The 26,061-nt window shown below is 51.5% G+C and overlaps 15 protein-coding genes across 15 annotated transcripts; 8 read left to right on the plus strand and 7 right to left on the minus strand.

Moving 5' to 3' along the window:
* Positions 1–141: 141 nt before the first annotated feature.
* Positions 142–1,275, minus strand: BD324DRAFT_612151 (hypothetical protein; the record flags this gene model as incomplete). The annotated part of the gene is given in 5 exon segments (XM_022014360.1): positions 142–403; positions 487–488; positions 502–547; positions 589–900; positions 953–1,275. Coding segments are annotated over 5 exon segments (734 nt in total), but the record flags the coding sequence as incomplete, so codon positions are not given.
* Positions 1,276–1,417: 142 nt separating this feature from the next.
* BD324DRAFT_647711 (hypothetical protein) lies at positions 1,418–2,074 on the plus strand (the record flags this gene model as incomplete). Its single annotated transcript, XM_022017702.1, has 2 exons — positions 1,418–1,769; positions 1,830–2,074. 2 exons carry the CDS (start codon positions 1,418–1,420, stop codon positions 2,072–2,074), a joined length of 597 nt encoding a protein of 198 aa, XP_021874482.1.
* Positions 2,075–2,417: 343 nt separating this feature from the next.
* BD324DRAFT_612154 (Squalene/phytoene synthase-domain-containing protein) lies at positions 2,418–3,771 on the plus strand. Its single transcript, XM_022014361.1, has 4 exons — positions 2,418–2,742; positions 2,785–3,003; positions 3,058–3,489; positions 3,534–3,771. Exons 1-4 carry the CDS (start codon positions 2,422–2,424, stop codon positions 3,660–3,662), a joined length of 1,101 nt encoding a protein of 366 aa, XP_021874483.1. The 5' UTR covers positions 2,418–2,421; the 3' UTR covers positions 3,663–3,771.
* On the minus strand, positions 3,757–4,352 carry BD324DRAFT_612157 (hypothetical protein; the record flags this gene model as incomplete). Its single annotated transcript, XM_022014362.1, has 3 exons — positions 4,336–4,352; positions 4,131–4,282; positions 3,757–4,089 (listed from the first exon to the last, which is right to left on the minus strand). Exons 2-3 carry the CDS (start codon positions 4,131–4,133, stop codon positions 3,760–3,762), a joined length of 333 nt encoding a protein of 110 aa, XP_021874484.1. The 5' UTR covers positions 4,134–4,282; positions 4,336–4,352.
* A 276-nt stretch (positions 4,353–4,628) lies between these two features.
* Positions 4,629–7,154, minus strand: BD324DRAFT_585883 (P-loop containing nucleoside triphosphate hydrolase protein). The gene is made up of 8 exons (XM_022013739.1): positions 7,031–7,154; positions 6,167–6,977; positions 5,876–6,126; positions 5,668–5,823; positions 5,173–5,627; positions 4,968–5,133; positions 4,826–4,930; positions 4,629–4,776 (listed from the first exon to the last, which is right to left on the minus strand). The coding sequence occupies exons 1-8, from the start codon at positions 7,091–7,093 to the stop codon at positions 4,732–4,734; spliced, it is 2,052 nt and encodes a 683-aa protein (XP_021874485.1). The 5' UTR covers positions 7,094–7,154; the 3' UTR covers positions 4,629–4,731.
* A 915-nt stretch (positions 7,155–8,069) lies between these two features.
* On the plus strand, positions 8,070–8,465 carry BD324DRAFT_647715 (hypothetical protein; the record flags this gene model as incomplete). The annotated part of the gene is made up of 2 exons (XM_022017703.1): positions 8,070–8,112; positions 8,164–8,465. 2 exons carry the CDS (start codon positions 8,070–8,072, stop codon positions 8,463–8,465), a joined length of 345 nt encoding a protein of 114 aa, XP_021874486.1.
* Positions 8,466–9,011: 546 nt separating this feature from the next.
* BD324DRAFT_647716 (hypothetical protein) lies at positions 9,012–10,102 on the plus strand (the record flags this gene model as incomplete). Its single annotated transcript, XM_022017704.1, has 2 exons — positions 9,012–9,057; positions 9,108–10,102. 2 exons carry the CDS (start codon positions 9,012–9,014, stop codon positions 10,100–10,102), a joined length of 1,041 nt encoding a protein of 346 aa, XP_021874487.1.
* Positions 10,103–10,234: 132 nt separating this feature from the next.
* BD324DRAFT_22286 (WD40-repeat-containing domain protein) lies at positions 10,235–12,030 on the minus strand. Its single transcript, XM_022012217.1, has 8 exons — positions 11,701–12,030; positions 11,554–11,646; positions 11,334–11,507; positions 11,195–11,284; positions 11,085–11,153; positions 10,941–11,041; positions 10,650–10,888; positions 10,235–10,602 (listed from the first exon to the last, which is right to left on the minus strand). The coding sequence occupies exons 1-8, from the start codon at positions 11,827–11,829 to the stop codon at positions 10,367–10,369; spliced, it is 1,131 nt and encodes a 376-aa protein (XP_021874488.1). The 5' UTR covers positions 11,830–12,030; the 3' UTR covers positions 10,235–10,366.
* Positions 12,031–12,924: 894 nt separating this feature from the next.
* BD324DRAFT_574726 (amino-acid permease inda1) lies at positions 12,925–14,795 on the plus strand (the record flags this gene model as incomplete). Its single annotated transcript, XM_022013082.1, has 3 exons — positions 12,925–13,762; positions 13,814–13,829; positions 13,883–14,795. The coding sequence occupies 3 exons, from the start codon at positions 12,925–12,927 to the stop codon at positions 14,793–14,795; spliced, it is 1,767 nt and encodes a 588-aa protein (XP_021874489.1).
* Positions 14,796–15,037: 242 nt separating this feature from the next.
* Positions 15,038–16,911, plus strand: BD324DRAFT_22377 (cytoplasm protein). Its single transcript, XM_022012221.1, has 6 exons — positions 15,038–15,810; positions 15,861–16,071; positions 16,132–16,238; positions 16,291–16,402; positions 16,455–16,537; positions 16,585–16,911. The coding sequence occupies exons 1-6, from the start codon at positions 15,076–15,078 to the stop codon at positions 16,729–16,731; spliced, it is 1,395 nt and encodes a 464-aa protein (XP_021874490.1). The 5' UTR covers positions 15,038–15,075; the 3' UTR covers positions 16,732–16,911.
* On the minus strand, positions 16,801–18,949 carry BD324DRAFT_647720 (major facilitator superfamily domain-containing protein; the record flags this gene model as incomplete). Its single annotated transcript, XM_022017705.1, has 12 exons — positions 16,801–16,911; positions 16,964–16,988; positions 17,048–17,260; positions 17,311–17,383; positions 17,433–17,502; positions 17,558–17,590; positions 17,636–18,144; positions 18,183–18,324; positions 18,380–18,468; positions 18,519–18,534; positions 18,581–18,668; positions 18,723–18,949. The coding sequence occupies 12 exons, from the start codon at positions 18,947–18,949 to the stop codon at positions 16,801–16,803; spliced, it is 1,596 nt and encodes a 531-aa protein (XP_021874491.1).
* A 478-nt stretch (positions 18,950–19,427) lies between these two features.
* Positions 19,428–21,507, plus strand: BD324DRAFT_678237 (major facilitator superfamily domain-containing protein). The gene is made up of 12 exons (XM_022018980.1): positions 19,428–19,606; positions 19,659–19,746; positions 19,797–19,812; positions 19,873–19,961; positions 20,009–20,125; positions 20,179–20,598; positions 20,651–20,683; positions 20,722–20,791; positions 20,836–20,908; positions 20,958–21,170; positions 21,223–21,247; positions 21,300–21,507. The coding sequence occupies exons 1-12, from the start codon at positions 19,494–19,496 to the stop codon at positions 21,399–21,401; spliced, it is 1,359 nt and encodes a 452-aa protein (XP_021874492.1). The 5' UTR covers positions 19,428–19,493; the 3' UTR covers positions 21,402–21,507.
* A 5-nt stretch (positions 21,508–21,512) lies between these two features.
* BD324DRAFT_612175 (putative dehydrogenase) lies at positions 21,513–22,827 on the minus strand. Its single transcript, XM_022014363.1, has one exon. The coding sequence runs from the start codon at positions 22,730–22,732 to the stop codon at positions 21,557–21,559; it is 1,176 nt and encodes a 391-aa protein (XP_021874493.1). The 5' UTR covers positions 22,733–22,827; the 3' UTR covers positions 21,513–21,556.
* A 131-nt stretch (positions 22,828–22,958) lies between these two features.
* BD324DRAFT_612178 (carboxylic acid transporter) lies at positions 22,959–25,251 on the plus strand. Its single transcript, XM_022014364.1, has 11 exons — positions 22,959–23,096; positions 23,155–23,192; positions 23,251–23,328; positions 23,379–23,401; positions 23,455–23,601; positions 23,651–24,142; positions 24,190–24,220; positions 24,276–24,529; positions 24,587–24,660; positions 24,709–24,942; positions 24,997–25,251. The coding sequence occupies exons 1-11, from the start codon at positions 23,072–23,074 to the stop codon at positions 25,089–25,091; spliced, it is 1,491 nt and encodes a 496-aa protein (XP_021874494.1). The 5' UTR covers positions 22,959–23,071; the 3' UTR covers positions 25,092–25,251.
* A 45-nt stretch (positions 25,252–25,296) lies between these two features.
* Positions 25,297–25,976, minus strand: BD324DRAFT_647724 (catabolic 3-dehydroquinase; the record flags this gene model as incomplete). Its single annotated transcript, XM_022017706.1, has 5 exons — positions 25,297–25,389; positions 25,434–25,511; positions 25,557–25,701; positions 25,760–25,847; positions 25,901–25,976. The coding sequence occupies 5 exons, from the start codon at positions 25,974–25,976 to the stop codon at positions 25,297–25,299; spliced, it is 480 nt and encodes a 159-aa protein (XP_021874495.1).
* Positions 25,977–26,061: the final 85 nt, after the last annotated feature.

Raw genomic sequence — 26,061 nt, forward strand, 5'->3', positions numbered from 1 at the left:
ATCAGGACATCCCAGCTCGTCGTCCAAACATCACCCCAGATCGAAGAAGAGTCTCTGGAGTCAGTGGACGAGGGCGTAGATCTGAGTATCTTTGGTGTTTTCATGCGATGTGTCCAGTTGAGAGACGATGCATACCTCAAAAGACGTATGCGATCGCAGTGTACTCGTGACTCACCGGCCGCGCATACCTCCTTACTGTCTACAGCTATACATCCCGTTATCCTCCGATAGTCTGGCCGGGCGCGGGAATTCTCGCGGTCTCGATATCTGCGATACAAGTGAGAGCATGACCATGTGCAATGGAGAAAACGAATATGCTCATTCATCGTCTTTGGTGTCGAATTTGTGTTTGCCCATTCTCTCGTATTCGGTGACTCCTTTTCCAGAGCCAGTGACACCGACTAAGTCAGATCAGCAAGAGGTACAGGAGTTTTGAGATGATCTCACCTCGACCTGGAAGACAGAATATCAGCATGATCTAAAAGGCGTAGAGAAGAACTCACCAAATGGATTGTCAGGCGTTCTGAACACAGATTTCCCTTCGAGCCTGTGCACAGGTCAGTCAGAACTCCCCAACTGGGTACTCACCCAGAAATGTGAATACCCTTCTTCTGAGCCTTCTTCCCAAATTTGTCCCAAGCAGTCTTCTTCTCCTTCATATCGTCAGCTTTGGCTTGCTGAGTCTCCATCCACTTTTCACCCTTCTTCTTTTTCTTCTCCTTTTCCCTTTCGGACAACTGGTCAGGGCGTCGCTTTTCCGGACGAGGAATGGGAGCACTAGGATCGTGAGGTTTTAAAGAGGCGAGGTCAACGGATGTAGAGGAAGAGTAGCCTTTGAAGGTGATCGTGTATATCGGTTTGTCCTGAGATCCAGTGACGGCGTTGATCTTGGCTGGGTAGCTGAAGAGAGGACTATAAGTAGATGTGGAGGAGACGCAGGGTTGCGACTTACAATTTGCCATCTTTGTACTTTGCCATACAGTCCATACCTGCCTTATAGGGACCTAGATCCTGCCAATTGGTCGGGGCGTCCTTGGCTTTGCCTTTGCCTTTCCCAGCATCCGTCCCGCTTTTGGGCCCTGACGCACCAGCTCCTCCTGAACCTCCTAACGCTGCTTCGGTGAGATCGATGAGTTCGAGTAATTCTGCCTTGAGCTTCAGCAAATCATCGTTCGTGGGATCAGAGTCCAGCGAGAGATTGACATAGGCTAGCTGATCTTTGGCTGTTTGTAATTCTTCCGCCATACTGATAAAGATGAGTTTGGATGGTCAAACAGCAGGAGGATGGATGACCTTGATCGTCTATTCAAAAGATGACAACGGAATCAATTTTTTCAGGCGGGCTTCAGTCTATTTACTATCCCTGATCAGCAACCTTACTATTGGAACGTCACGCTCTCAGCACGGTACATCGACGATGCCCAAAGAGCTTACCCGAAACCAAGTCTCTAATGGGCTGACATACGTCGCCAATACTCCTTCATTCCTCAAAAACTTTGGCAAACCTCCCCCTTCGCCTCCTCCAGCGGAACGATTTGACCATTCTGAATCGTCCGGTCGACCAGGTAGAGAACCGTTACCTGAACGACCCAGAGATGGCAAATGGGCTAAAGGTTCAGATGATGAGAAGGACGACACGAATAATCCAGACTCGGATGACGAATGGGGCGAGATCTACGGAGGTGGAGGAGAGGATGGACCTCAGGTGGTGGTGCTAAAGGAGGGGAGACATCTTTCAGCGGATGAGGTGAAGAGAGAACGCAGGCGAGGTGAGGGCTGGTACACCTCCTGTTGATCGAGTCACTGATCGAATGTGCCCCCACCCATAGCTGCTGGGAAGCCCTCAAAATCTCCGTCACCAGAGGCAGCCGCCCTACCAGCTCCGAACGAAAAGGAGACCGCTAAGCCTAAAACGCAGATCATCAAAACGGCATCTACGTCCTCGAAGCGCAAGCTGGTTGGTAAGGAGGAGTCCAAGCCGGATGCATTGACAGCTGCTGTGGCGAAGCCAAAGAAGAAGAAAAAGATGGATAAGGGATTGCTCAGCTTTGACGAGGCGGATGGCGACTCATGAGCGGAATCGATCACGAGCAGGCCAAACGAGATCGCTCTCTAGTCATGAAGAAGATCACAGCATACTCTTTGGATCAACTTCAATAGGCGACAATCCTGGAGATTCTTCCCTGAGGCCAGAGACGTCGAGTCCGGCGTCTATCGAGACCCGACTGAGATCAACGCAAGAAAGGTCATGACATCAACCAAGCTCTGGAATTGCATTCGAGTACTAGGTCTCTCGTCATGGTGTCAGAAGGAACCACACGACTGACATCCCTTGTCTTCTGCGAGAATGGAGACTGCTAGAGCGTCCTGGTTGCGCTGTCGTGATCAGGAATATTTTATGCATAATTTCCGCACATGAGGATGAATTTCGATCTTGGTCTTCAACACCTCGTCGTTATCTCAGCAATCATCATGTCGGTTAAATGGAGCCTGACAAGCGTTGCATCAGCCTCCCGCCCTGGGTCCATCAGTAGACGCTGTTTCTCGGCTATTCCCGCACGCTTAGGGGGCCAGTCCCCTGCAAAGCCCTCTCTAAACGTCCAGGTCGCATCGGGCGGACCCCAAGCACCGTCCGAGTACTGTGCATCCCTCGTCCGAAAGCTGGATCCAGAAGCATGGCTATGTTCTTACTTTTGGCCTAGGCGTGAGCGGTCCTGGTGGCTAGCATGGCGTGCCTTCAACGTGGGTTGAGTCGTTCACAGGGCAGGAGACTGATGAGAGCAGATCGAATTACATCTCATCTCCACTACTGTCACTGTGCCTGGGCTGGCCGCCATTCGGTATCAGTTCTGGAGGGACACCCTAAGCGTCATATGGACTGGCAAAACCGCCCACGGTCAAGTCCTGGCTGTACCGCAACATCCCATTGCTATCATGCTAGAGCAGATGAAGCGATCGAGGCCGATCCAGCGGTATTATCTCAGTCAGATGATCGATGTCAGGGTGAGGTCAGAGTCACCTGAATGATTGGAAAAGACACCTGACAAGATCTTGCAGGAGAAGATTCAGGATCAAGCTGCTAGCTCCTCATCGCTGGAATCTCATCTTGCGACACATGGCCCACTTCAATCATCCCTCCTGCTCGGGAGTCTACCCCTGCTAATCCCTCCAAATGATCCCAAAACTTCTGAATTGACACATACGCTCTCTCACCTCTCCAATCTCTTAACGACAGCATCTCTCATTCGAAACTTGCCCGTTCTCGTCAAGTCAAAACGGGAAATTAATCTTCCCAGAGATATATGTGCGAAACACAGTATTGTGGATGAGGAAGTCATCCGACAAGCAGGCAACGCAAAAGGCCTCAAAGATGCATGCTATGAGATCGGGACTAGAGGCATGGACGAGTTGATCACGGCCAGGAGGGATCTGAAGAGTAGTGGTGGCAAAATCGAGCCGACAGCAGCCTTCCCAGTATTCCTCGCATCGGTAAGCTGATCACACAGCCACACCATTGACTGAGATGATTTTAGGTACCTGCTGAGAGGTATCTTAAGCGACTGGAGAAAGTCGACTTCAATCCCTTTCATCGTTCTCTTGAGAGGCATGACTGGCAACTCGCCCCTCGTATCTGGTGGACAGCACAGACGGGCAAAATATAGTCTAAGCCAATGGGACTGACTACCCATCAATCAATATGCATAGACTCAGGCGAATTCAAAACTGCAGGGCATTCAATCCAAACGGGATCGGTTTCGTTCATTGATGTCCCATCGTGATGTCAACAGTTGACATCCGTGGGACAAGGGGCCACATGCCGCCGACACCGCCCTGACATTCACCGGTCGCCGGTCTAGGACCCAAATGGGAGGCAAAGGGATCATCTAAAGCACTCAAAGAGTACACGTCACCCTCGGTCGCTCTGACTCTCCTGCCCTGGCTGAGCAGCGCATCACGACGGGGCCAATCTGCCATCTCTCGATCTCCATTTTCACCTTGATCAGGCCATACAATCCGAATGCCTTCATCTTGGTGTCCAAAAGGGTTTCGAATGTGTCGAATCGCTCGGGGTCCATTCACACTGTTGACCTAGGCTATGAGTGGCTGATCTAGACCTCAACTCAACTCACCATGCTTTTGAGCTTATCCAAAAGGTCATCGATGGCCTGTCGGTCGTAAGATTCATTGACTATCTCTTCTCTGACCCCGTGGAAGCCTCTGCCCGATTTGGACGAATTTGGATCCGGTAAAACGATTCTGTAAGTAGGAGCCTTGAAGTCCCCTCGATACGCGAGTCAGCCACTGCCCGTTTCTAGACTGGTTGGTTCAACATACCTGGAGCGTAAACACCGACATAGCGAGGCTAAAGATGGTTTCTTTAGAAAGCTCCTTCAACATTAACCCACCTGCTCGGCCAGAATCCTGTGGACCAAGTCTCTGACATTTTCCTCTTGATCCTCCATGATGATGTCGAGTGTCATTGTTGCTGTCAATCACCAGACGTGGTATGTATATGGCTGACACGAGACGTTGCGTCTGTCTTGACTTTACTCTTTAGTGAGGAGGTTGAGCATACGAAACGACTTCGCAGTATGACGGTCTGGCATCCGTTCGTGGTCTGGATCTCGGAATAGGCGTCTATATGCATCCTTTTTGCTGCATTGTACAATGGATGTACGTACGGCCTAGATTCCCAGCGATTGATCCATGTCTCGCACCGCCCCTCACATATCATTCAGCTGCCCCATACAAAGCCTTGACCTTGCTCATCGCCGCCTGAGTGGTTTATCAGCAGGTAGTTGTAGGCCATCTCCCAGGCACCCACCTCGTATGTCTCATTATACGCATCGAGATCGCCCTCTTGTAATCTGATTCTCTTGACAACCTTGTCTCTTCCAGCCTCCCTGAGCATAGCCTTGAAGTAGAGAGCCTGATAGTCAACGGGGCATCCAAACACAGGAACTCACCTCTTGCTTCTCCACAAGTGTGAATGCATTGCCTGATCGCTCTGCTCGAGCCGTTCGACCGACTCGATGAACGTACTTCCTCATATCCATCGGTACGTCGTATGATATGACATGCGAGACGACCGGGAGGTCCATCCCTCTAGCGACGAGATCAGAGCAGATCAAACTATGGCAATTAGCAGCTGAATGTAGCCCGAAGACTCACAAATCGACCTTGCCGCTCGAGAAATCGGCCAAGAGCGCTTTACGCTCTGCAGTTTTCATATCGCTAGTGTAGCCTTGGACAGATTTTTGCCCGTACGCAGTGAGCAAGTGCACTAGCCGAGTTACACTGTCGACGCTCTTGCAAAAGACCAGACCGCCGGAACCACATTGATGGAGCAAGTGAATCAAGACCAGCGGCTTCAGCGTAGCCAGCGTGACGATATATCTCTCCGACAGTGTATCGGGCAGTGAGAAGGTGTTGGTATCGTTTGACTTGATAGATTGCACGATGAGATATTGAGGATTGTGGAGTTTTAGAGATGCGATTGCAGCAGGATCTCTTGTCAAAGTGGCGGAGAATAAAAGCTTTTGACAATAAGGAGAGGTATTTCCTAGAACTTGTACCAACCAGTCGTGGTATGACTGTCCCAGCAGCCTATCCGCCTCGTCGATAACCTGCCTATGTCAGCCTCAGGTCAATGATTGTGTTGCTCACGAGGAAACGGAGGTGCTGCAGAGTGAAACCCGGCGTCCCGTTCAAATGATCGATCAATCGACCTGGTGTAGCCACCAGAATGTCCAACTTGGCTTGATGCTGCCCAAGCATACCCTGCTCATGTCCAAAACTATGCTGACCAGTGATACTTCCGATCTGCTGGAATGAGCGCCCACGACCCTCACATCATCATCAGCACGACACTCACAATCAAGCCCGATTCTTTCGTGAGGATCTCCAATGTCTCACGCACTTGCACCACGAGATCTCGCGTCGGCAAGACGATTAAAGCACGCAATTGTGGGACCACTCGAGTCGACAAGATGTGCACGATGGGAAGGACATAAGCGAGTGTCTTGCCTGAGCCAGTCGGGGCCGAAGCGAGGTAATCGCACAGACGAGTATAAGGCGTCGGGACGAGTGGAAGGGATAGGAGTTTTGGAAGGATGGCCGCTTGTACTGGGGAGATTTAAGTCTAGTGATTCGAAGATTGACTCACTGGCAAACAGCCGTTCGATGCCGATGGCTTTCAGACGTTCATGAATGGCTGATGGAACCTCATCGAGCGAAGCAGATAGACCCGCGTCTATCAATTGAGCATTTTCTAATCCTTTCGGAAGACCTTGCTTGGTGAGTAGGACAGGATCTGCGGCAGCCGGAGCCAGCGGAAGAGGAAAGGCCTCGAGGGTGGACGGAGATGTATCTTCTTCATCAGCGCCAGTCAGTGATTCTTGATCGCCTCCCGGCAAGTCCAGATCTCCGTCTTGATCCAGGGCGTAGTCCTCCCCAACTTCTCCTCTCAGGTCGTTGGCGTCTGCCAAATCTGCTCCACCGATGTCCACCCCTGCCTGCACCTTCTCATCTCTCTTCTGCCGCTTCGCTTTCCTCGCTGACCTATCTCTGTTCTCCCTCTTCTCTCGTTTCACCCTCTTGCGCTCCTGGCGCTCCTGTTCTTCGTCCTCTGCGCCTTGACCATTTGCACTTTCCGGTTTTTTGTCATCGGAGCCTGCTTCTCTCGATGAACTCGCTGTACTGGCCACTCCAGGCCGTCCTATTTCGCCTTTAGCCTTCTCCTTTCCCTTCTTCTTCGCGCTAGCAGTCATCGAGACATCCTCCAGAGCCTCCGACGCATCGGCATAACGGGAAGGTCCGGCCTCAACTTGTGCAGCTCCACTGTCATCCTTGATATAGACTTGTGATTGACCGTCAAATTTTTTGTTCTTTGGCGCTGCATCTCGACGAGCTTTGGCCAACACACGATGCTTTCTAGCCTTCTTCGCTTGGTATCGTTTTTGAGCTTCTGACTTGGCCTATATCAAGTCTCAGAAGGAACTCCTGCTGTGGGGTTAGAAATCGAGCTTACTTTCTTCGACTTTGATGATGCCCCCTTGGCAGCAATGCTAGCGGCAGCTTGCTGGTCGCTCATGTTGTCTGAAATATCTAGATAGTCAATAGCATTAAAATGTCTGGCCGGTCGTTAAAAGTTGTGAGCATCTCGGGAAATCTCCAAAAAAGATTGAAGCCGATGCCTAATTGAAGTTTTTCTGGTAGGCGCACATGCCACAGAATGGTTTTTTTGCAAAACTCGTGGCAGCGACGAGCGACGAGCGACAACCGACGCTGCTCCCAAACCATTCAGAGGCCGACTTGGATGCAGTCTCATCGAATTGTCGTCTCAATGGCACACTGATCGTTTCAATCCATATTCGCTGTCCGAACGCTCGCCAATCAATGAGCCTGAAGGTCCTGTCAACAACGCGAAATTGACATTATTCGGATACCGCCGACCCTCATTCCCGCATCCCGCACCTTTCTCCGCGCTAGCTCGGATGGCAGCAGTAGTTGCCCGCCGTCCACGCCTGCAATTCCTTCGGATGCCTTTTCTATTGGATGTGTCTTCCCTCGACGACTCTAGAATGCATTGTGGCTGCGCTACACATGCTTCGCGGGCTGCCCACTCAGAAGCTGGAGCGGATAGACGGTACGGTCGGTTCATCTTGTACCGTGCCGATCCCCCTCGCTCCGAGATTTTATCAGCGACATGACGTTGTTGATACTCCGCGACAGATGAAGATTTCTATATATACATCTCGAGTCAACAGTCAACATGTTGCTTACCCACGCGAACGCTACACTAGAGATTGAGAGAACGGAGGACGTCCTCCCGTCCTCTCCGCAGATATGTACGGGGCTTAGCCTATTCCTGCTTCGACCTGAAACGAGCTAGGGAGTAGCATTACTTCCACTGTTGACGGGAGCTCACATACACTCAGACTAATGACTCCCCTCGAGAAAGAGTATAAGATGACCGTTCGGTCGGATCGAATACCAGTTCATAACCCACTGTCCTTGTTACCCCAGATCTTTTCGCCCAAGAACTTCTTTCCTACCTTATCTTCACGATGCGATTTTCAATTACCAGCTTGACCCTTTTGACTTTGTCTGGTGAGCCTCACTCCAGTTTCCAACACTGAACAATGCTGACTTGGCCGGTAGCCGTCTACGCCTTGCCAGCAGTACCCCATCCCGAGGCAGTCGCGCGAGCACCGTCTCCTCAACTTGGAGGCTTAACTAGCGGAGGCGGACCTCTGGGAATGGTCGAAGGTCTCCTAGGAATGGGAGGTGGATCAGCACCTCAAGCCGCAGCTGCGAGCTCAAGTCCTGCAGCCGTATCCGCCGCCGAGCTCCTCGCTCAACCCTCCGCATCGGCCTCACCTGCAACTGCTCAGCCTGCCGCCGCCGCTCCCGCCGCCGGCGGACTGGGAGGTCTTGGTGGACTCCTCGGTGGACTCCTCTGATCCTGGGGCCCTCACTATATCCGATGCCTTTGCATTACATACTCCCTGCCTTTCGATCTCGTTCGCTTTCTTCAATCTTGTCTCCCCACCAATGGTCCCTATCTCGACGCCAATCTGGCCCAGATCCTGGATGGGTGTAAATAAGAAGATGTATTAGTAGTTCCTTTGGACAAAGTTCGACTCGGAGAGTCAATGCAAAACTTTGCAGTTAGGACGCAAGAGGTCCTTCCATGACTCGTGACGAACATTAAGTCATCTCCCCCTTGTCCTCAAAGGGGTCGTCTAGCTTGAATGAGACGTCGAAGCGGTGCTCAGTAGGCCTTTCGACGTGTCCAATTTCGTGCAATCTTCTCCCCCTGCCTGGTAGTCTGTGTCGAGACAAAGCAAAGCAGACGTCGAAATGCCCAGACCAGGAAGTGTTACACGCGAAAATGTCCTCAGGTTCCTCTTCTCAGACCCTCACTATCACAGTCCAAGGCATCTTGCACCATACCTGAACCTCCCGATTGATCAGGCTGCGTCTGGCACCTCTCAGCACTCAGCAGAATGCGCACTCCGCCACAGCACTTGCTCTGCCTTCTCGCATTCTTCCGTAAGTACAGTGTGGCCCTCAACGGCACCTGCTGACCCACCCATAATAAGATCTTGTCCTCTCTTTACCAGCCCCAAGGCCTGGCAAGACTACTGCCCGTCTGCCTCGCAATACTCAACCGGCCTCTGAGACATCATTCATGCCTACTGTAACTGTATCCCTTGCAACCTTGTCCGTATCATCTTTGGGCTCCGCTTCCATCACCGCGTCATCATCCTTCCCTGTGAGCTTCTGGCAAAGTCTAAAGAAGATCAATCTACTCGCCGGAGCTTTGAATGCCTTCTCCCCGTCCAGCAATAGCACGCCATCTGCAGGGGCTTCCGAAGCTATGCCAAGTGGCACCACCACGTACAAGGGCAAGAAACTCTTTGGTATCATCACTTGCAACTTTGGAGGATTCGGTAAAGGCAAGAAATGGGGTAGCGGAGGCGGAGGCGGCGGCGGCGGCGGCAGCGGAGGTAATGGCGATACAGGTAACGGTGGATTTGGTGGGGAAGGTGGAGGCGGCAACGGGGACAAGAACAATTTCAACAGTGAACAAAACGAGCACAATGAGCAGAACGAACACAACGATCAAACCTCGCAGAACGAGCAAAACAGCTGGAACAGCTTCTTGTCTGGCTTTGAAAATATCTTCCAGAGCCAAACGTGGATGAGCAATGCCTTCAGTACGAAATCATGGGAGAGCGATTCCTGGACATCTAAATGGTCTTCCTTTAATGAATGGACGAGCGCTTGGTCCCAGACTGAAGGTTGGACTAGCACTTGGTCTTCATACGACGGTTGGACAAGCGATTCCTGGACCAGTGACGCCTGGACAAGTGGCGGTGCAGATGGTATGAGAGGCTCGATGACTGTTCAAGAGGGCGAGCCATCATTCGGAGCCAGTAACGCTTGGTCGTCTACCTGGGAGTCGAGCGAAGCTTGGTCCAGTACTACTGCGGATACCGATATCAACACCCAAGGCGCTCCTTCAGGATTCCAGTTGATCACAATCACCGGGTCTGCGGGATATCCAGTCGTTACTCAGGTCCCAATCGCATAACAGGCATCGGCAGATCAGCGCAGTTGAGCGCAGTTGAGCGAAAGCTGTCAGTCCATCATGTTGTACATACTCCCCTCGTACGAAGCAACATTTCTGAAGGAGGTTAGAATCGCGCCATAGCCGGACATTCGCAGTGGTGATTTTGTCGTCAATGCTATACATCATATTATGCTCGTCTCTGCTGTTGAACGCTTCGTCTCGCAAAGGTCGACCAGCAGACCTTGGCTCGTGCCGATCCCTTGTAATCGGATACTTCATCTGCCCCTACCTTCCCAGCTTGTCCTTTTTCCTAACTTCATCCGGTTTGACGGAATGCAGCATGACTTTTGTTGGGTTCTGTCCAGGGGGCGGAGCACCGCCGTGTCCTTTGGCCCAATCGTAAGACAAAGCATAGGCAAAGATCTCTTGATTGTGGTTGAAAGCGGTAGAAACGACAGGCGTGCCCCATTGTGGCGGCCTAGCATCAGAGTCTCCATTGTTGAGCTCTTTAAGTGTGAAGGCTGAGTATGGTCAGTCGGATACAACTGTCCGTTAGGCCTCAACGCACCCTTGACTTTTGTGCGTCCGATACCATCCCAGAAAGTGATGCTTCCATCGCTCCCACCTGTACAAAATGTTCCATGAACTTTGTGAAAGGTAATGGTGTTGACAGCAAAGACATTCTGAGAGTTCTGACTCGTGGCAGTATTAAAGACAGCTGGAGTGCCTGGCATGCTTCCGCTGGGTATGTCGTATCGATGGCATTTGAAGGAGTAATTCTTTTTGTCGTCGATCTCTTTCGGGTACCTGTGAATCGTATGAGCTTTCAAGTGCAAGCCTCGATCACATGTGTCCTCACTGTATAGCCACACGCCCCTCTATACTGCCTACGGCATAGGTGTGACCAGTAGGGAAGCACGACACGACCCTTGTCTGCCATTTTAACGGAGACTCGACATCCTGAGAACGGAGGTCAATCGACGCTGAATCGGACTGTACTTACTTTGAAGATCATTTCGGGACGCTCATCAGGATAGATGATCTTCAGTCTCCTATTCGCTGTGGCAACCACCTAATTCTACGTCAGACATAGTCAGACATTTGACAACACACCATCAATTCCTTCGTAGCATCCATGCTGTATGCCCTATCCCCTAAATCTATCGTCATAGCTGGTGTCTGACCCTGTCGGATGTCCCAGTACTGACACGTCCATGAGCTGCTGTCCAAGGCATGAGGGATATTGACTCACCTTCAGCTTGTTGTCCCATCCAGCTGTTGCCAGCACATTTGTCCCTTTTGCATTGACGAACTCCACACATTTTATCGGCGCATCATGCTGAGCAACTTGCTGCGGGGTTCCCGTCTGAGCGTCATACAGTGTTGCCATGTTGTCACAGCCTGCCGCACAAAGATGTGATCCATTCTATGCAGAGTCAGAAAAGCAAGCGCCCGTTCCCCAGAAGCCTAACCTCGGTCCATGTCACATCTAGCACGGGGGCATTGTGCGAGAGCTTGCCCTGCATCATTGATTGTCCTTGCTGATCGACCTGATATAAGCGGACCTTTAGTGTCCGAAGTCAGTGAGAAGCATAGCAGCAAGGGGTTATATTACATACTGCATTGTCCCAGCTCGCTACGGCGAGAAGATTCGAGGTCGGAGAAAATTTGATGCGTGAGATAGAGTCTGGCGGTGGGTCAACCAGAGCAATGTCCTGAGATGCGGGTCTGAAGGCGTTGGAGAGCATGATGAAATAGGACAGAGAGGGCGAGGTGGACCAGGTCAAAAGCTCTGGACGAGCGGCTATTTGTCCGAGGGAAGTCCAATTCTCGACGATGCGTCCAGCCAACTGGGAAGTCGCGAGCTGTAATGAGCTGCCTGTAAGGGCTCTATGAGGTATTTGGCATGAGAAGGATGATCGAAGCCGCGTCAATGTCGAACCCAGAAGTCACTAACAGAAAAGTTGTGGTCTTGCGTATATGCAGACGAGAAGCTGAAAAGGTACGACCGTGGGAAAGCCTGCTAAGGATTTCTAATGATCACTCACAGTTTCTAATACGGCATTAGAAGGTGTCCAAAGGGATTAGAAAAGCTTACGAGCGTTGCCTCTGGACCAGAGTCTTCGATCCTATCAGAGATCCTTCTTGTTCTGCTTCCAGGCCCATCCGAATCTATGCGCCTAGCCGTTGCCGTCGCGTAGCACATGCCTCACGGTAGAAGACGTCCATCATCATCATCATATCATGGTCCGGAGTCATCCTATATCTGCAAGCCAAGACCCGCCAATGGCGCGAGAGGGGCAGGGGAGTTTCTTGGCACACAGCGAATTCGAGTATTCAAGGCATCAGAGCGAAGAGAGAGAGAGAGAGAGAGAGAGCGATCGACTGATAGGATGAAGTGGCAGAGCTGCAGAGCTGCTGCTGAGAGGGGAGATCACTAGCACGTCGATGTTCAACTGATCAGCTTCTCTGCTGAAATGTTCATCTCTGGGCCTTTGACCCCATGGCGCCAAGACCATTTGACGTACATCCTCCTATCTATGATCCGGGTTTACCGGAGCTACAACATGGCAACGAAATGGGAATCTCTTGGCTAGATGGGGCAGAGGGAATGACAATTGGGCCAACTGGCCAAGTCTTTCGTGACATACTGGGATGGGGCAGAGTCTATTCAAATTGTCTGGGCGGAGCAAGGCACAAGAACTTTCTTCTATCGCTATCACCGATAGATAGCCCCTCATGGGAGAAACGTATAAAGACGACATGCGCGGGGTCCACGGACCGGAGCCATCTTCCCCGTCTCTTTATTACTTTGAGAACACACACCCAAACAGTCACTTATCATGCAGGATCCAGAGAAGAAGATCCAAGGCCATGAAGCAAAGGTCTACCCAGCCCACGATGCTCCAGATTACAGCGAAGAAGTGTACGATCCGTCTCAAGAGACTCTGATGACTCGATTGGGTCTCAGTATTGAATCGTTCAAGCGTGCGCCAGGATCCACCAGAGGTTTAGTGGCACACGGCGACGTCCCACCTGAGTTTGTGGCTCATGATAATCCGCTCCTTCAGCAAAAGATGAAGCCTAGGCATCTGCAAATGATCGCTGTCGGTGGATCTATCGGCACTGGACTTTTCGTCGGATCAGGTCAATCCCTCAAAGATGGTGGACCTGCTGCCGTTCTCCTCGCATGGATCATCATGGGTGTCATGTTGATCAACGTCACTCAAGCTCTCGGTGAAATGGCATGTCTTTATCCCGTCTCAGGTGGTTTCTATACCCTCGCCTCTCGAATGCTGGATCCTTCTTTCGCTTTCGCCATGGGATGGAACTACGTCTTGCAATGGGCTGTCGTCTTACCTCTTGAAATCACAGTCGCTGGATCTACCGTTCAATATTGGACTACTCCTGTTCCTCTGGCCGCTTGGATCACCATCTTCATGATCGTCATCTTCATTGCTGCTGCCTTTGGGACACTAGGGTATGCCGAAGAAGAGTTTTGGTCATCATGCCTCAAGCTTTTCGTCGTCATCGTTTTCATTTTCATCGGAATCGTTTGCATTTGTGGTGGCGGTCCTTCAGATGGAGATTACGCTTCGTATGTCGGAGGACGATATTGGAGTAATCCAGGTGCCTTTGCCAACGGGTTCAAGGGCGTCTGCGCAATGTTTGTCACCGCAGGTGAGTCGATACCCCGCCGCTTCAAGGCATGAGCTGACCTTACTTTCCCAGCTTTCTCTTTTGCAGGGTATGTGGTCTTATAAGATTCTCTATTTCGAGCGAGGAGTTGATATGCTACAGAACCGAGCTCGTCGGACTCGCCGCCACCGAGACACCTGATCCTCGAAAGACTCTCCCGTCCGCGGTCAAGAACACTTTCTGGCGTATCACCCTCATCTACATCACCTCGCTCACCATCATCGGTCTCGCTATCCCTTACACTGATGAGCGACTCGGTGTAGGATCCGGTGCAAACGCCTCCCCATTCGTTATCCTAATGGACCGAGCTGGGATCCCGGGTCTGAATCATTTGATCAACGTCACCATTTGTATCTCTGTCCTTTCCATCGGTCTCTCCTGTGTCTATGCTGGATCTCGAACTCTGACTGCCTTGGCTGAGACTGGTTACGCTCCTCGATGCTTCACCTACGTCGACAAATCCGGACGACCTCTCTACTCATTGATCGCCATCTTGGTCTTTTCCCCATTGGCTTACATCAACGTCGCTGATGTCGGATCTACAGTCTTTGATTGGCTCGTCGCTTTATCTGGTCTCTCGACACTCATCACCTGGCTCTCTATCCTCATCACCCACATGCGATTCCGTAAAGCCTGGCGAGTCCAAGGTCACTCAGTCGAAGAGCTTCCGTTCCGAGCTCTCGGAGGTTACTGGGGCTCAGCACTCGGTGCTTTCCTCATTGTCATTGTCCTCATCGCCCAATTCTACATCGGTCTCTTCCCCCTTGGAGAGAGCGTCACGGCATCTCAGAGAGCCGAATCGTTCTTCCTCGCCTATCTCACCGTCCCTATCGTTGCTGTCTTCTGGATCTTCGGATACTACTGGAAACGCACTCTCCCTCGAAAAGCCCATGAGATCGATCTGGACACTGGACGAAAGTGCTGGTTGACCGTTGAGGAGTCTAGGGCCTATCGACGCGAGAGGGCTAATGCGCCTTGGTATGTACGTTTGTACAGACTGCTTTTCAGCAATTAGAGGGGCGTGTAAATTTTCGGAAAGGTCATGATCGTTTTCAGCTTTGTAGAGATCAGCATGAAGGAATGAAGCAAAAGGTTGTGATGCGAGATGATATACCATATCATGGCAAGTCAGGTCAAGTCTCTTTATCCCTCTCCAACAATAGTGCCAATGTATCCAAGTGGATTTTCGGAAATGAATTCCGAACTCAAAAAAAGTTTAATCAGTCCGACATGACCTGTCCAAATCTTTGCGCCATCATTCAATTCATTGACCTTTTGACTCATCAGACCTGATCATGACCTCGCTGTCCGATTTATTCGAGTTCTTGGACTCTCCGAATCCGGCCGCTCGTCAGCTTGCGCTGCAAAACCTCGTCGGCCATACAGCCAAAAATGATCCAGAGAGACACATCTTCATTCCTTCCTCGTTCGCTGGAACTTCAGCCAGTGGAGGAGGTCTATTGCCTGAGAAGCGAAAGCAAGGGAGTGAGCAAGATGATAGCAAGATCAAAGCATTGAAGGATCTGGGCAATCTGTGTACGGATCAAGCCATGATGGCCCATGATGCCCTCTCCGCACTTGTCAACCTGTCGGACAATGTGGCCGTAGCTAGACATTTGGTGGACAAGGATTTCCTCGTGTGGCTCGTTTCTTACACTGCCAATACCACCTCGCCTCTATCTCCCTTGACGGCCATGTTGCTCTCCAACCTGACATCTCATCCGTCCCTCCTACCACAAATCATCAACCTCGATATTCCCATCATCCCTCTCACACTCTCCAAACATTATCCTCCATGGTATCTTCCTGCCGCGGCGTCCGCCTCTTCGACGATACATCCAGACTGGCGAGACACACGTATCACAAAGCCTAATGCCGAGGCGGGTCAAGAGGAAGAGCGGACCGTTGAGGGGCTGAGAGCTCTTGTTCAAGCTTTCGAAGATGGGGCAGCTGAGGGAGTCAAGGAGGGTAAGGGGAAACGGAAAGGAGATGTCAATTTTTTGGCATCCGTCTTCGCCAACATCAGCATGGTAAGTTGAGTGAAGCAGGAATACGTTCTGTCGTATTCTGACTATCGTAGACCCCAAGTACACGTACACTTCTTCTTACGCCTCGTCCCCCCTTCCCGCAACCATCCACAGCTTCTCCATCAGAGAACGACGAGCCTCTTCTCTCTAAAATCGTCATCTACACCGAACATCCTGACCTCATCCGCAGAGGAGGTGCGTTAGGATGCATCAAGAACTGTGCTATGGACAGAGGAAGCATGGGTTGGCTGTTAGCCTCTGAGCGTGAGTATCGTTGGGACAGGCCCCGATAGAGCCATCTCAGTGGTCTTACACGCACTATAGATGATCGCGTCCGACTGCCTTCGGACCCAAGTAGGACCGTCAAGGGCGTAGATGTATTGCCGTGGGTGCTGAGCCCTCTCATGGGCCCGGAAGAGTATGAAATGGAGGTAAGTGAGAGAGAACATCCTCCGTCTGCATAAATCTGATGCCTCCTGTCAGGACATGGAGAAGCTCCCGCCGACCCTGCAATTCCTGCCTCCTACCAAAGAGAGAGAAAAGGACCCAGTACTGAGGATGATGTGCATCGAGATCCTTCTCCTCTTATCTACCAGTGATTATCACCGTCCTGTCCTGTAGACTGCAGTGCTGATGCCAATGGGCAGCTTTCACCGGCCGAGAGGCCTTGCGCCAGCGCGGAGCCTACATTGTGGTAAGGGAGCTTCATAAAGTCGAAACGGACCAAGCGGTAGGCATATACGTTCGGATTCGCGATCAAGGCTGAATCCTGCTCAGATCAAAGACGCCATTGAACGTCTCGTCTCCCTGATACAAGGAGAAGAAGGACACGAAACGAAGATGGAGGAGATCGATCACTTGGTACGGGGGCAGTCCGGCACATCTGCTTCAAAGGAGGAAGATCTAGACGTCGTGGAAGTTTAGAAGTTACCCCCCTCATGTAGCGCTAATAGTCCAGAACAAATGCTGAAGGTACATAGTGCTATTGGAACATCATGTCTGCCGCCGCTTGGCTTGTATTCGTTTGGTTGGGACAAGGAACCACAGTATCAGATCTGCGCCAAGTAGAGCGACGGTAAATGGTTGAAGAATCCAGATTCCAAACTGAGACAGTCTGTCAGCATTATGTCCATGAGAAGTGCTCTTGATGGCTCACTCGGTCAGACAGTGCACCTGTCACACTAGAAAGATCGTTCTTCAGCGGAATCCCCCGAGAACAAAGTGTTTTTGATCAACTCACAATGGCATAGCGGCTGCACCTGCACCCCCGGCTGTTCCCGTGAGACCCATGACACCACCTCGAATCTCGTCGGGTAGGATCTTGGAAATGACCATCAGAGCAGCGGGGTAGATCGGACCGAGGAACACGCCGACGAGAGCGAAACAGACAGCATTGCCTATCAGTGTACGGGTCTGCCATATGATGATCTCAAGCACGAGTGCGATGGCCGTGCTGCGGGCAATCAGTACATGTTGAGTAACGAGGACGTTGACTCGACTGACTAGGTGTATATCGCAGTCTGATATCCTAGCTTGTTGGTGACTGGGATGAGGATGACTCGTCCCAGTGTCAAGCCTAAGCCAGTGTCAGGGAATGTACGAATCCTCAATAATGCATTACTAACCTCCCCAGTAGCCTGATGTGGCGTACCCGGCTGCGGCTGTTCCTCCTCGTTCATGGATCAAGAACGAAGTCTGGAAACACTCGTTAAGGGCGGAACGATCGGTGAGATAAGCGTCCGCGACTCACCAGATATCCTCCAAGACCGACCTCGCATCCGACCTAAACGATGTTCATCAGCCCCACGCGCAATACACACGCACTCACATAGACAAAGTTATACGCCATCAAGGTCCACGTGGCCCTCTCCCTCAGCATCATTCTGACCTTCTGACCGCTCGTCAATTCCGGTGCGGGATCTTGATGAGACCTCTCCTCCGTCACCGCGATGATGGCAGCAGGAGGAAGGACTCTTGGATCCTCCGCGATCTCCAAAGCCTGAGCGGCAGAACTACCCTGAACTGTGCTTTTGTCCTGATGATCGTTCATCTCTAAAACGGCCGACTCTCCCGCTGAGCGCTTTTCGTCCTCTTTGAGTGGTAAGTGCCCCACACACTGGGCTTCCGTCCTGCCTTGAACAGTCACGAGGATGATGACCATTCCGGCGAGTGCCACAGCCATCGCTACGAGAAAGTAGAGATATGCCCTCTTGACATGCTGAGCGAATGGAGTACTGATAAACGGCGAGACGGTTGCTCCGAGACCGAAACAAGCTTGAACGATGAACATCTTTGTAGACGCGTTCGGAAGACGAGATGTGATATTGTTGACCTGGGCTTCCTGCGTTGGCCAGAAAGTGTCAGCAGGGACGAACCAATGTTTCTGCGTATTTGACTCGCCATGAACCCAAAGCCGAAGCCCAGAAAGCCACTCCCGACCAGAAATAGAGCAAAAGGTCCACCGGTGCTCATGAAAGCATAGCCAATGGCTTGGACCAACGCACCCAGAGCTGCGGCCTAGGACGCAAAGTCAGCAACTGGACTGTGAGCACGACAAGGAATGCTGTCTCACAAAACCAAAGCCGATCCGATCGGTAATGTGAATGTAGGCGAGACCTGAAAAGACCCCTCCAGCAAAGTTACAGAGCCAGCTCAGCGAGACTGCGCATTCGTCAGCTGGTCCAGAAGCGCCCTCATGAATCGTTACGAACTGATCAGATAATTGATCTACGAAAAAGGGTTAATTTTTTTCCCGCTGATCCTGGTGACTCACCTTGTAGTATCGTTGTAAGAAGGGTAATAACGGTCCAAGAGATCCGTCATTCCACCCTAGTAGCAGCATAGTCACCATCAAAGCCACGCTTGTTCGCCTCAAGTGAGCATTCCGCTCGTATGAAGGCGTACCGCCAACTCACAAGATCCACATGAGTCTCGTGTCGCTCGGAGGAGGCAGCTTCCGCCTCAAACGCTTGAGTAGCAGTGTTGACTTGGCTGGAGTTGAAGCTGATGCAAGTGGATTTGCCTCGGTCATTTGCTCCTGCTCCTGCTCCAGCTCCATGTCCTTGCCTCCTCGCTCTAAGGAATGTGTGCTGCCCTCGGCTCGGCTCGTCCGACGATGCACTTCGATTCTGTCACTGTCCATGATGGCAACGATTTGGTCACTTTGCAGGCTCCGGCGATTTGATATTGAGCGGGTCGCCAAGTCTTAGACTGAGGGGTTCAAATTCGCTGCCTAGCCATCCGACTCGCCATGTTCAATTAGTGACCCATCATCGCACACCATGTGAAAATGCTTTTTACCTTTTCTGATCTGATTGCGGAGCTCCCCAGGTGGCGGCCGGCGTGACGGTAGAATGTCGCACCGCGCGGAAATATCGATACGATCCATGTTGTTGTCGAGCAGACGGAGTGCCTCGAGGGAATCCAAGGTAGATCAGATTGTATCCTCGTGACTGATGTCGTTGTCATCGCCTCGAGCAGCTCACAGAAGCATGCCATGCATGAGTGGAATGATGATCTACATCACACACACCGCAGCGAGTGCCACGGACAGATCCGAGTACGGGACGCCTCTTTTTTTTCCCCCCCTTCCTTCCCCCACTCTGTCGGCCCAATTCGGGCAACACTTTACTATCAATATTACCGTGTGTCGCTCACTGCTTTCAATCATCGAGACATAGGTCAAGATGGCATCAAGTAGTGGTAGTAGAGACGTGGCTGCTCGGCGCAGAGATATCGAGGGTCATGGGAGCAAACCCCTCGATTGGGCACCGTCTCCTTCAAGACAGGTGTGGATGCTGTGTGTTTATCCTGACCCAGGCTGGTATGGCACTCGAGCTAATCTCGCTCAGTTCTGCTCTCATGTTCAGTATGATGCTTTGTGGATGGGTTGAAGGCTCAGTAGGCCCTTTGTTACCGTCCTTACAGGCTTACTACAAAGTGAGTCGAGGAGGATGTCATCCCGTGTCGAGCTCACGCGACCATCGCAGCAAAATTACGCAACGAGTGAGCCTACCAGTGTGGACCGGCGCGAAACGTAGAGGCTCGCTCACCTGATTACCCTAGTGTCTTACGTGTTTGTCACTGGTTTCATCGGCTCCTTGGGTTCAGGGTTCCTTTCCGTCTACATCACCGACAAATTAGGGTTCGGAAGAGTGAGTTTGATGTTGCACCTTGGACTCGTGATTGATCTTGTCTTCAGACAATCCTGCTCGGTGCTCTTGCCGTCGCTCTCGCCTATGGCTTGACCTCTATTCGAGGCACATTCTTCCTCTTCATTTTCTCCTACGGAGTCAATGGTTTCGGCGGAGCCATCATCGTAAGCTCTCTAAGTCATTGCCCTTGTCACCCACAGGATGACCGCTCGATCAGGATGCCCAGGCCAATAGTTTCGCATCTCGTCTCCCGGCTGTCCCATCTGGAGTCTTCCAAGTCCAAGCTTGCTTTGCTCTAGGAGCGACCATTGCTCCACTCGTCAGTACTTTCATCGTCGAGCGATTCCAAGGTCGTCCTCATCTCTTTTTCCTTGTCGCCATGGGTGTTTCATTGGTCAATGCTTTGATCCTTGTCATCGCCTTCAAGGGCAAGACTGAGAAGCAATTGCTCGGAGCAGGAGCCGATGCAGCGCCCATTGATGACTCGCACGCCGTTGAACGAGACTTGGCACGGGAAGACCAGCCTCTGTTGCCCCGAAAGCGGAAACAGCAAGAGACCCGTGGTAGTGGAGAGAAAATGCTTGCGTTGTTGGGAAATCCCACTGTGTGGTCAGTCCTTGGCTGGGTCTTCTTCTACGTGAGTGTGAAGACTTTCATCGTCTAGACGCCAGCGCTGACGGGCTACAAAGTGTGGTGCCGAGATGGCGATCAGTGAATATCTTGTGGGTCATGGAGTAAATCCCTTGCTGAGACCGTCCAGACATCATATCTCATCACTGAGCGAAATGCGACCATCTCGGCAGGATATGCAAGTGTTGGGTTCTGGTCTGGTGAGATGATTCTGTCCGCATACGAATTGAGCTGACGCAAGCAGCCATGACTATCAGTCGATTCCTTTTTGCTCCCCTGAGCAGGAAACTGGGATGGTATAACTCTGTGTACATCTAGTGAGTGAGATGTCTTGTTCTCAGGCTCCATGATCTGACGATCTTCCAGCTCCATCATCAGTATCGGTGGTCAGGTCATTGGCTACCTGACTCCTTCCGACGTCGGAACTTCCATCGCTTTCGCCCTCATTGGACTGATGTATGGCCCAATGTGGCCAAATGTCTTGATGGTCACCGCTGAAGAGCTCGACGAAGATCTTCGAGTAGGTATCATCAGCTTCATGGGTACCACCAGTGGTCTTGGCACGGCCATACTGCCAATGTGAGTGAAACGCAATTGATTCCACCACTAGGTGCTGATATGCCTTTAACAGTGCATTTGGTGCAATCTTCGACCGTGTCAGTAAGAGGCGTCTAGTTTGGAGGTAATAGATAGCTGACTGTGTCGCAGTGGGGCATCTGGATCTTCCCTCACCTTGTCGGCATCATGGTGGTGCTTTCGATGCTTTGCTGGTCGTTGATGAAGAGGAAGAGCCACACTCACGCGGAGTAATTGGGTCTCTGAACTGTAGTAGATGTGCAAGTGTCCGCTCGCGAAGCCGGATCTCGCGTTCGTCCAAGATGGGTAGTAAAGGGAGCGCGCGCATGCAAGGGAGCATAGCATCTATTTCATATGCATTGGGGATGAGCCGCCGCCCCTCAAAACGCCTACAATTCAGGTACATCGACCCATCTCCTCTCTGCCCAACTCTGAAGACCCAGCTCAGTGAGCTGTACGCCTTTTGCTCCCTCTAGCAGATCATACTTCCACGGTTCATCCTTGATGACATGTCTCAAAAACATCTCCCATTGAACTTTGAATGCATTGTCGCACACTTGATAATCCGGCATCTTGCTCCAGGTAGCATAGTGGTCGATCGTAGCTGGTACATCAGGGTTCCAGATAGGTCGAGGGGTAGATGATTCATGCTGAATGACACAATCTCTCAGCGTAGCGACGGCAGATCCTTGAGTTCCGTCCACTTGAATCGTCAACAAATCGTCCCGTCTCGGTCTAGTGGTCCAGGAGGAGACAAAGTTGACGATGACACCGCTTTCGAGCTCGAATGTCGCGTAGGAAGCATCGTCGGCAGTACATTTGTATTTTTGACCCGATTCATCGACACGTTCCTTGATATGAGTCGCACCGAGGCAAGTGAGCGATTTGATGGGTCCAAAGAGATTGTGAATCACATAACGCCAATGACAGAGCATATCGACAATGATCCCTCCATCATCTTCCTTTCGGTAATTCCAAGAAGGACGTTGAGGAGCCACGGGTGTCAATCCGGTGAAGACCCAATATCCAAAGTCTCCCTTGACAGATAAGATTTCGCCAAAGAATCCACCATCTATCAATTGCTTGAGCTTGACTAGACCAGGTAAGAACAGCTTGTCTTGAACGACGCCTTGCTTGACACCTGCATCCTTGGCGATCTTATACAGCTCGTATGCTCCTTTCGTTGTCGTCGCGGTCGGTTTCTCACAGTACACATGCTTGCCAGCTGCGATAGCTTTCTTGACGGCATCAGCTCGTCTACCCGTCGTCTGGGCATCAAAATAGATCATGTTCTTCGGATCAGCCAGAGCAGCGTCCTCGTCCGTTGTACAGCAGGATTTATCGACTCCATTCGCGATGGCCAAATCGTGCAATTTATCAATGTTTCGACCGACAAGTACTGGTTCAGGATAGATCTTGTCTCCATCCGCACAGGTGACTCCACCTTGTTTCTGGATAGCAAGGATGGATCGAATGAGATGTTGGTTGGTACCCATACGACCGGTCACACCGTTCATGATGATTCCGACTCGATGAGTCTTGCGTGGAGCGGCAGTCTTCGACATGATGGATGGAGATGGCTCTGAGGTGATAAGTGAGTGAGTTTCCTGGAGTGATTGGCCGGGATATGTGTATGCGCGAGTTTGTGAGCGATGATATAGGGAGCCTGAAAAGACTCATAAAGCCCCTGACAGGAGGGCCACTCGGACTGAAAATATACCGGCCCGGTCCGGACCGCCGGATTGCACGGTCCGCATCGGATATGGAACTCTACATACCTCGGGATCATCCGTTTGACTCAAGTCTGGGAAGTGCGAGACCTATAAGCGGGTATTTAAAAGCCAAGACCAAGAGACTTCCTATGACTATCGACCTCACCTGAAGCTTTCTGCCATCCAGCGACGATGGCTTCAATCACCAGTACCGTATGTGAGTCGTCAAATGAATGAGGATGTGCCACTTTGATGATGACGATCTTGGATCCCAGGGGCAAGCTTGCCTCGACTCCCTGCCAAGTCTGAACGGGTGAGAGCTTGGCTAACTGTCTGTGCTGGGTTCGCCACTGAAAGTTTCGTGTCCCCAGGTGATCCAGCGGAACCCAATCAAGCTCATCAGATCTCTCACATGGTTGCAGTTTGCATTTTTCTTCTCGGGTTGGTTCGTAGGTCATCTCGTCTCCCCTTTTCAGCGCGCCTCCGCTGAAAATACCAGGCATGGGTATGCGATGCCATCGAGTGAGTCACCTTTTCTGGCGGAAAAGCTGTTGGCGGTGCTAAAGGGCATGAAGCTTCTTCGCGGTCACACTCAGCGCAGCTCGACTCGCACCATACTTTCACAAAACACTCTCGACGGTCACATTGTCCATCACGCTGACGCTGCTCTTTCGACCTCTCGGTGCCTTCATATTTGGCATGCTGAGTGATCGATATGGCCGGTAAGCGCGGAGATCTCGTGGACCGCTCCTGATTTGACTCTCGTCTCAGGAAATGGCCCTTGGTCGCCAATTTGATCATCATCTCTGCCCTTTCTCTCGCTACTGGTTTCTGTAAGACTTTCTCTGCCTTCTTAGCGTGTAGATCTCTCTTTGGAATTGGCATGGGAGGGATCTGGGGCTTAGCAGTCTCCATGGCTCTGGAGAACATGCCCGTGGACGCACGCGGCTTGTTCTCTGGATTCCTCCAACTCGGATACCCTGTGGGATACCTCATCATAGCTGCCGTCAACTTGAACTCTCGAGTCGCCAAAGAGACTGGATGGAGGCCTCTATTTTATACTGGTGCCGCCTTCTCTCTGACTGGTGCCATCATACGACTGTTGTTGCCGGAATCGCAGTACTTTTTGGAACGACAGGCAGCTCGTCAGAGAGAAGGGGACCAGACTGCAACGAGCAAAAAGTCTGTACAATTCATCAGGGAGACTTGGAAGATGCTCAAGACTCACTGGGCGAGATGCATCTTTGCCATCGTCCTCATGACGTGAGTCCTTTATCAAGGAGCCTCAACTGAGACGCTGACCATCTCAGTGGTTTCAACTTCTACTCGCATGGATCACAAGTATGTCGATGCACACAAGGAGCCAGACATTTGACGGCTGACACTTGCTACTCAGGACCTCTATCCCGCGTATCTCACCAACGACAAAGGCCTGACGTCTCATCAAGCTACAGTAGCGACGATCATCGGCAATTGCGGCGCCATAACTGGATGCACGATAGGAGGCTACGTATCGCAGTATCTAGGTAGACGGATCACGATGATCTGTTTCTGCCTCTTCTGCTGCGCCATGTTACCCTTGTGGCTGTTGCCTTCGTCCTTCAGTGGTCTTGCAGCAGGTGCATTCCTCGTCCAGGCCGGCGTACAGGGGTAAGCCATATATCCCGTTTCCGTGATTCGGTGTCTGTCAGGACTGAATCTACGCAGAGCCTATGGGGTCGTGCCCGTGTACTTGTCTGAAATTTCACCGGTCGCTTTCAGAGCCATGTGGCCAGGAGTCGGTAAGTGGCCCCGATCTCACGTAGATACGTCTGATGGCTCAACCATAGCCTACCAAATCGGTAACATGGTCTCGTCCGCATCGGCGCAGATCGAAGCGACTGCGGGCGCAAAGCTGAAAGATCCCAAAACAGGAAAGCCAGCTTATGGACGGGTATCCGCCATTCTTGTGGGCGTCGCGGCTGGCGTGGTCATCCTCTGTTGCTTGTTCGGCGATGAATCGCATTCTGCTCACTTTGAGCGAGGTCGAGCGGCCTTTGAAAAGGATGGAGGCTTGGATGTTGGTGAGTTTCACCAGCGCGTGATAGGTCATGGGACTTGGCTGATGAATCGGGTAGTGGACGATGGTCAAGCTGCTAAGACTTACCCTGAGTCGACGCAGGGCGATGAGGAGAAGGCAGAGGATATCCAACGTGATCATCTGCGTGCTTGATGGAGCATGTTCTTCTTCGTACTCTGCCATGGCCCGCCTATGCGCGTCTCGGAAAGTTGGGTTCTCTCTGAAAGCTTGTTAGTCTATTTCGAAAGGGTCAGAAGATTGTTGGTACGCAAGTTGTCAGTCTAGTCGGAAAACGAGCAAACGTAACGGAATATGATTTAGATTCATTGGGAGAAATGCATGCCTGTTCCCTAAAGCCTTACTTTTGAACATCAGGTTTCGGAGGGAACTTTTTGTCATTCTTGATGATCATGTCGATGGCATATTCGTATCCCTTGATACCGCATCCCATCTGTCCCTATTAGCGCCAATCCAAGGCTGGAAGAGCCAACTTACAATGACACAAGTCGCCTTGTCATGAAAGTACGAGTGATGTCTCCACTCTTCTCTAGCGTGAATGTTTGCGACGTGGAGCTGAAAAGAGTTCAGCATTTCCTAATCAAGCGAATAAGGACTCACCTCGATGAAGGGGATGGCTACTCCTAACAAGGCATCACGTATGGGAACTGAAGTTTGTGTCCATCCACCCGGGTTGAAGACGATAGCATCAGTACCGTCTGTACGGGCTTCTTGAATCCTATCAACGGCCGCGCCTTCCCAGTTGCTGAGATTAGTGTCAGCCCAATCCCTCTGAGCGGATAAGGCATGTTTAATTCGCTCACCTTTGGAAGAAATCGACGTGTGCTCCATCGGCTTGACCCTGAGCCTTACCAGCCTTCACAACATCGTCGAGGGTCTCATATCCGTAGACTGAGGGCCTAGTTCAGCGCTCTCAAAACCTTGGCGAAAGCGATACGACTCACTGTGCGGCTCTCTGATACCGAGCAAGTTGAGATTGGGTCCGTTAATGACGAGGACTGATTTCTTGCCGTTCAGCATGGTGTCTGCTTTCGTCGTATGGATTGGCTGAGAGTCTGAAGATTGAGGTATGGATTGTATGTCGCTGTTTGAGGGCGAAAGTATC

The sequence above is a fragment of the Kockovaella imperatae genome (assembly GCF_002102565.1).
Source record: "Kockovaella imperatae strain NRRL Y-17943 chromosome Unknown BD324scaffold_1, whole genome shotgun sequence".
Taxonomy (NCBI): domain Eukaryota; kingdom Fungi; phylum Basidiomycota; class Tremellomycetes; order Tremellales; family Cuniculitremaceae; genus Kockovaella; species Kockovaella imperatae.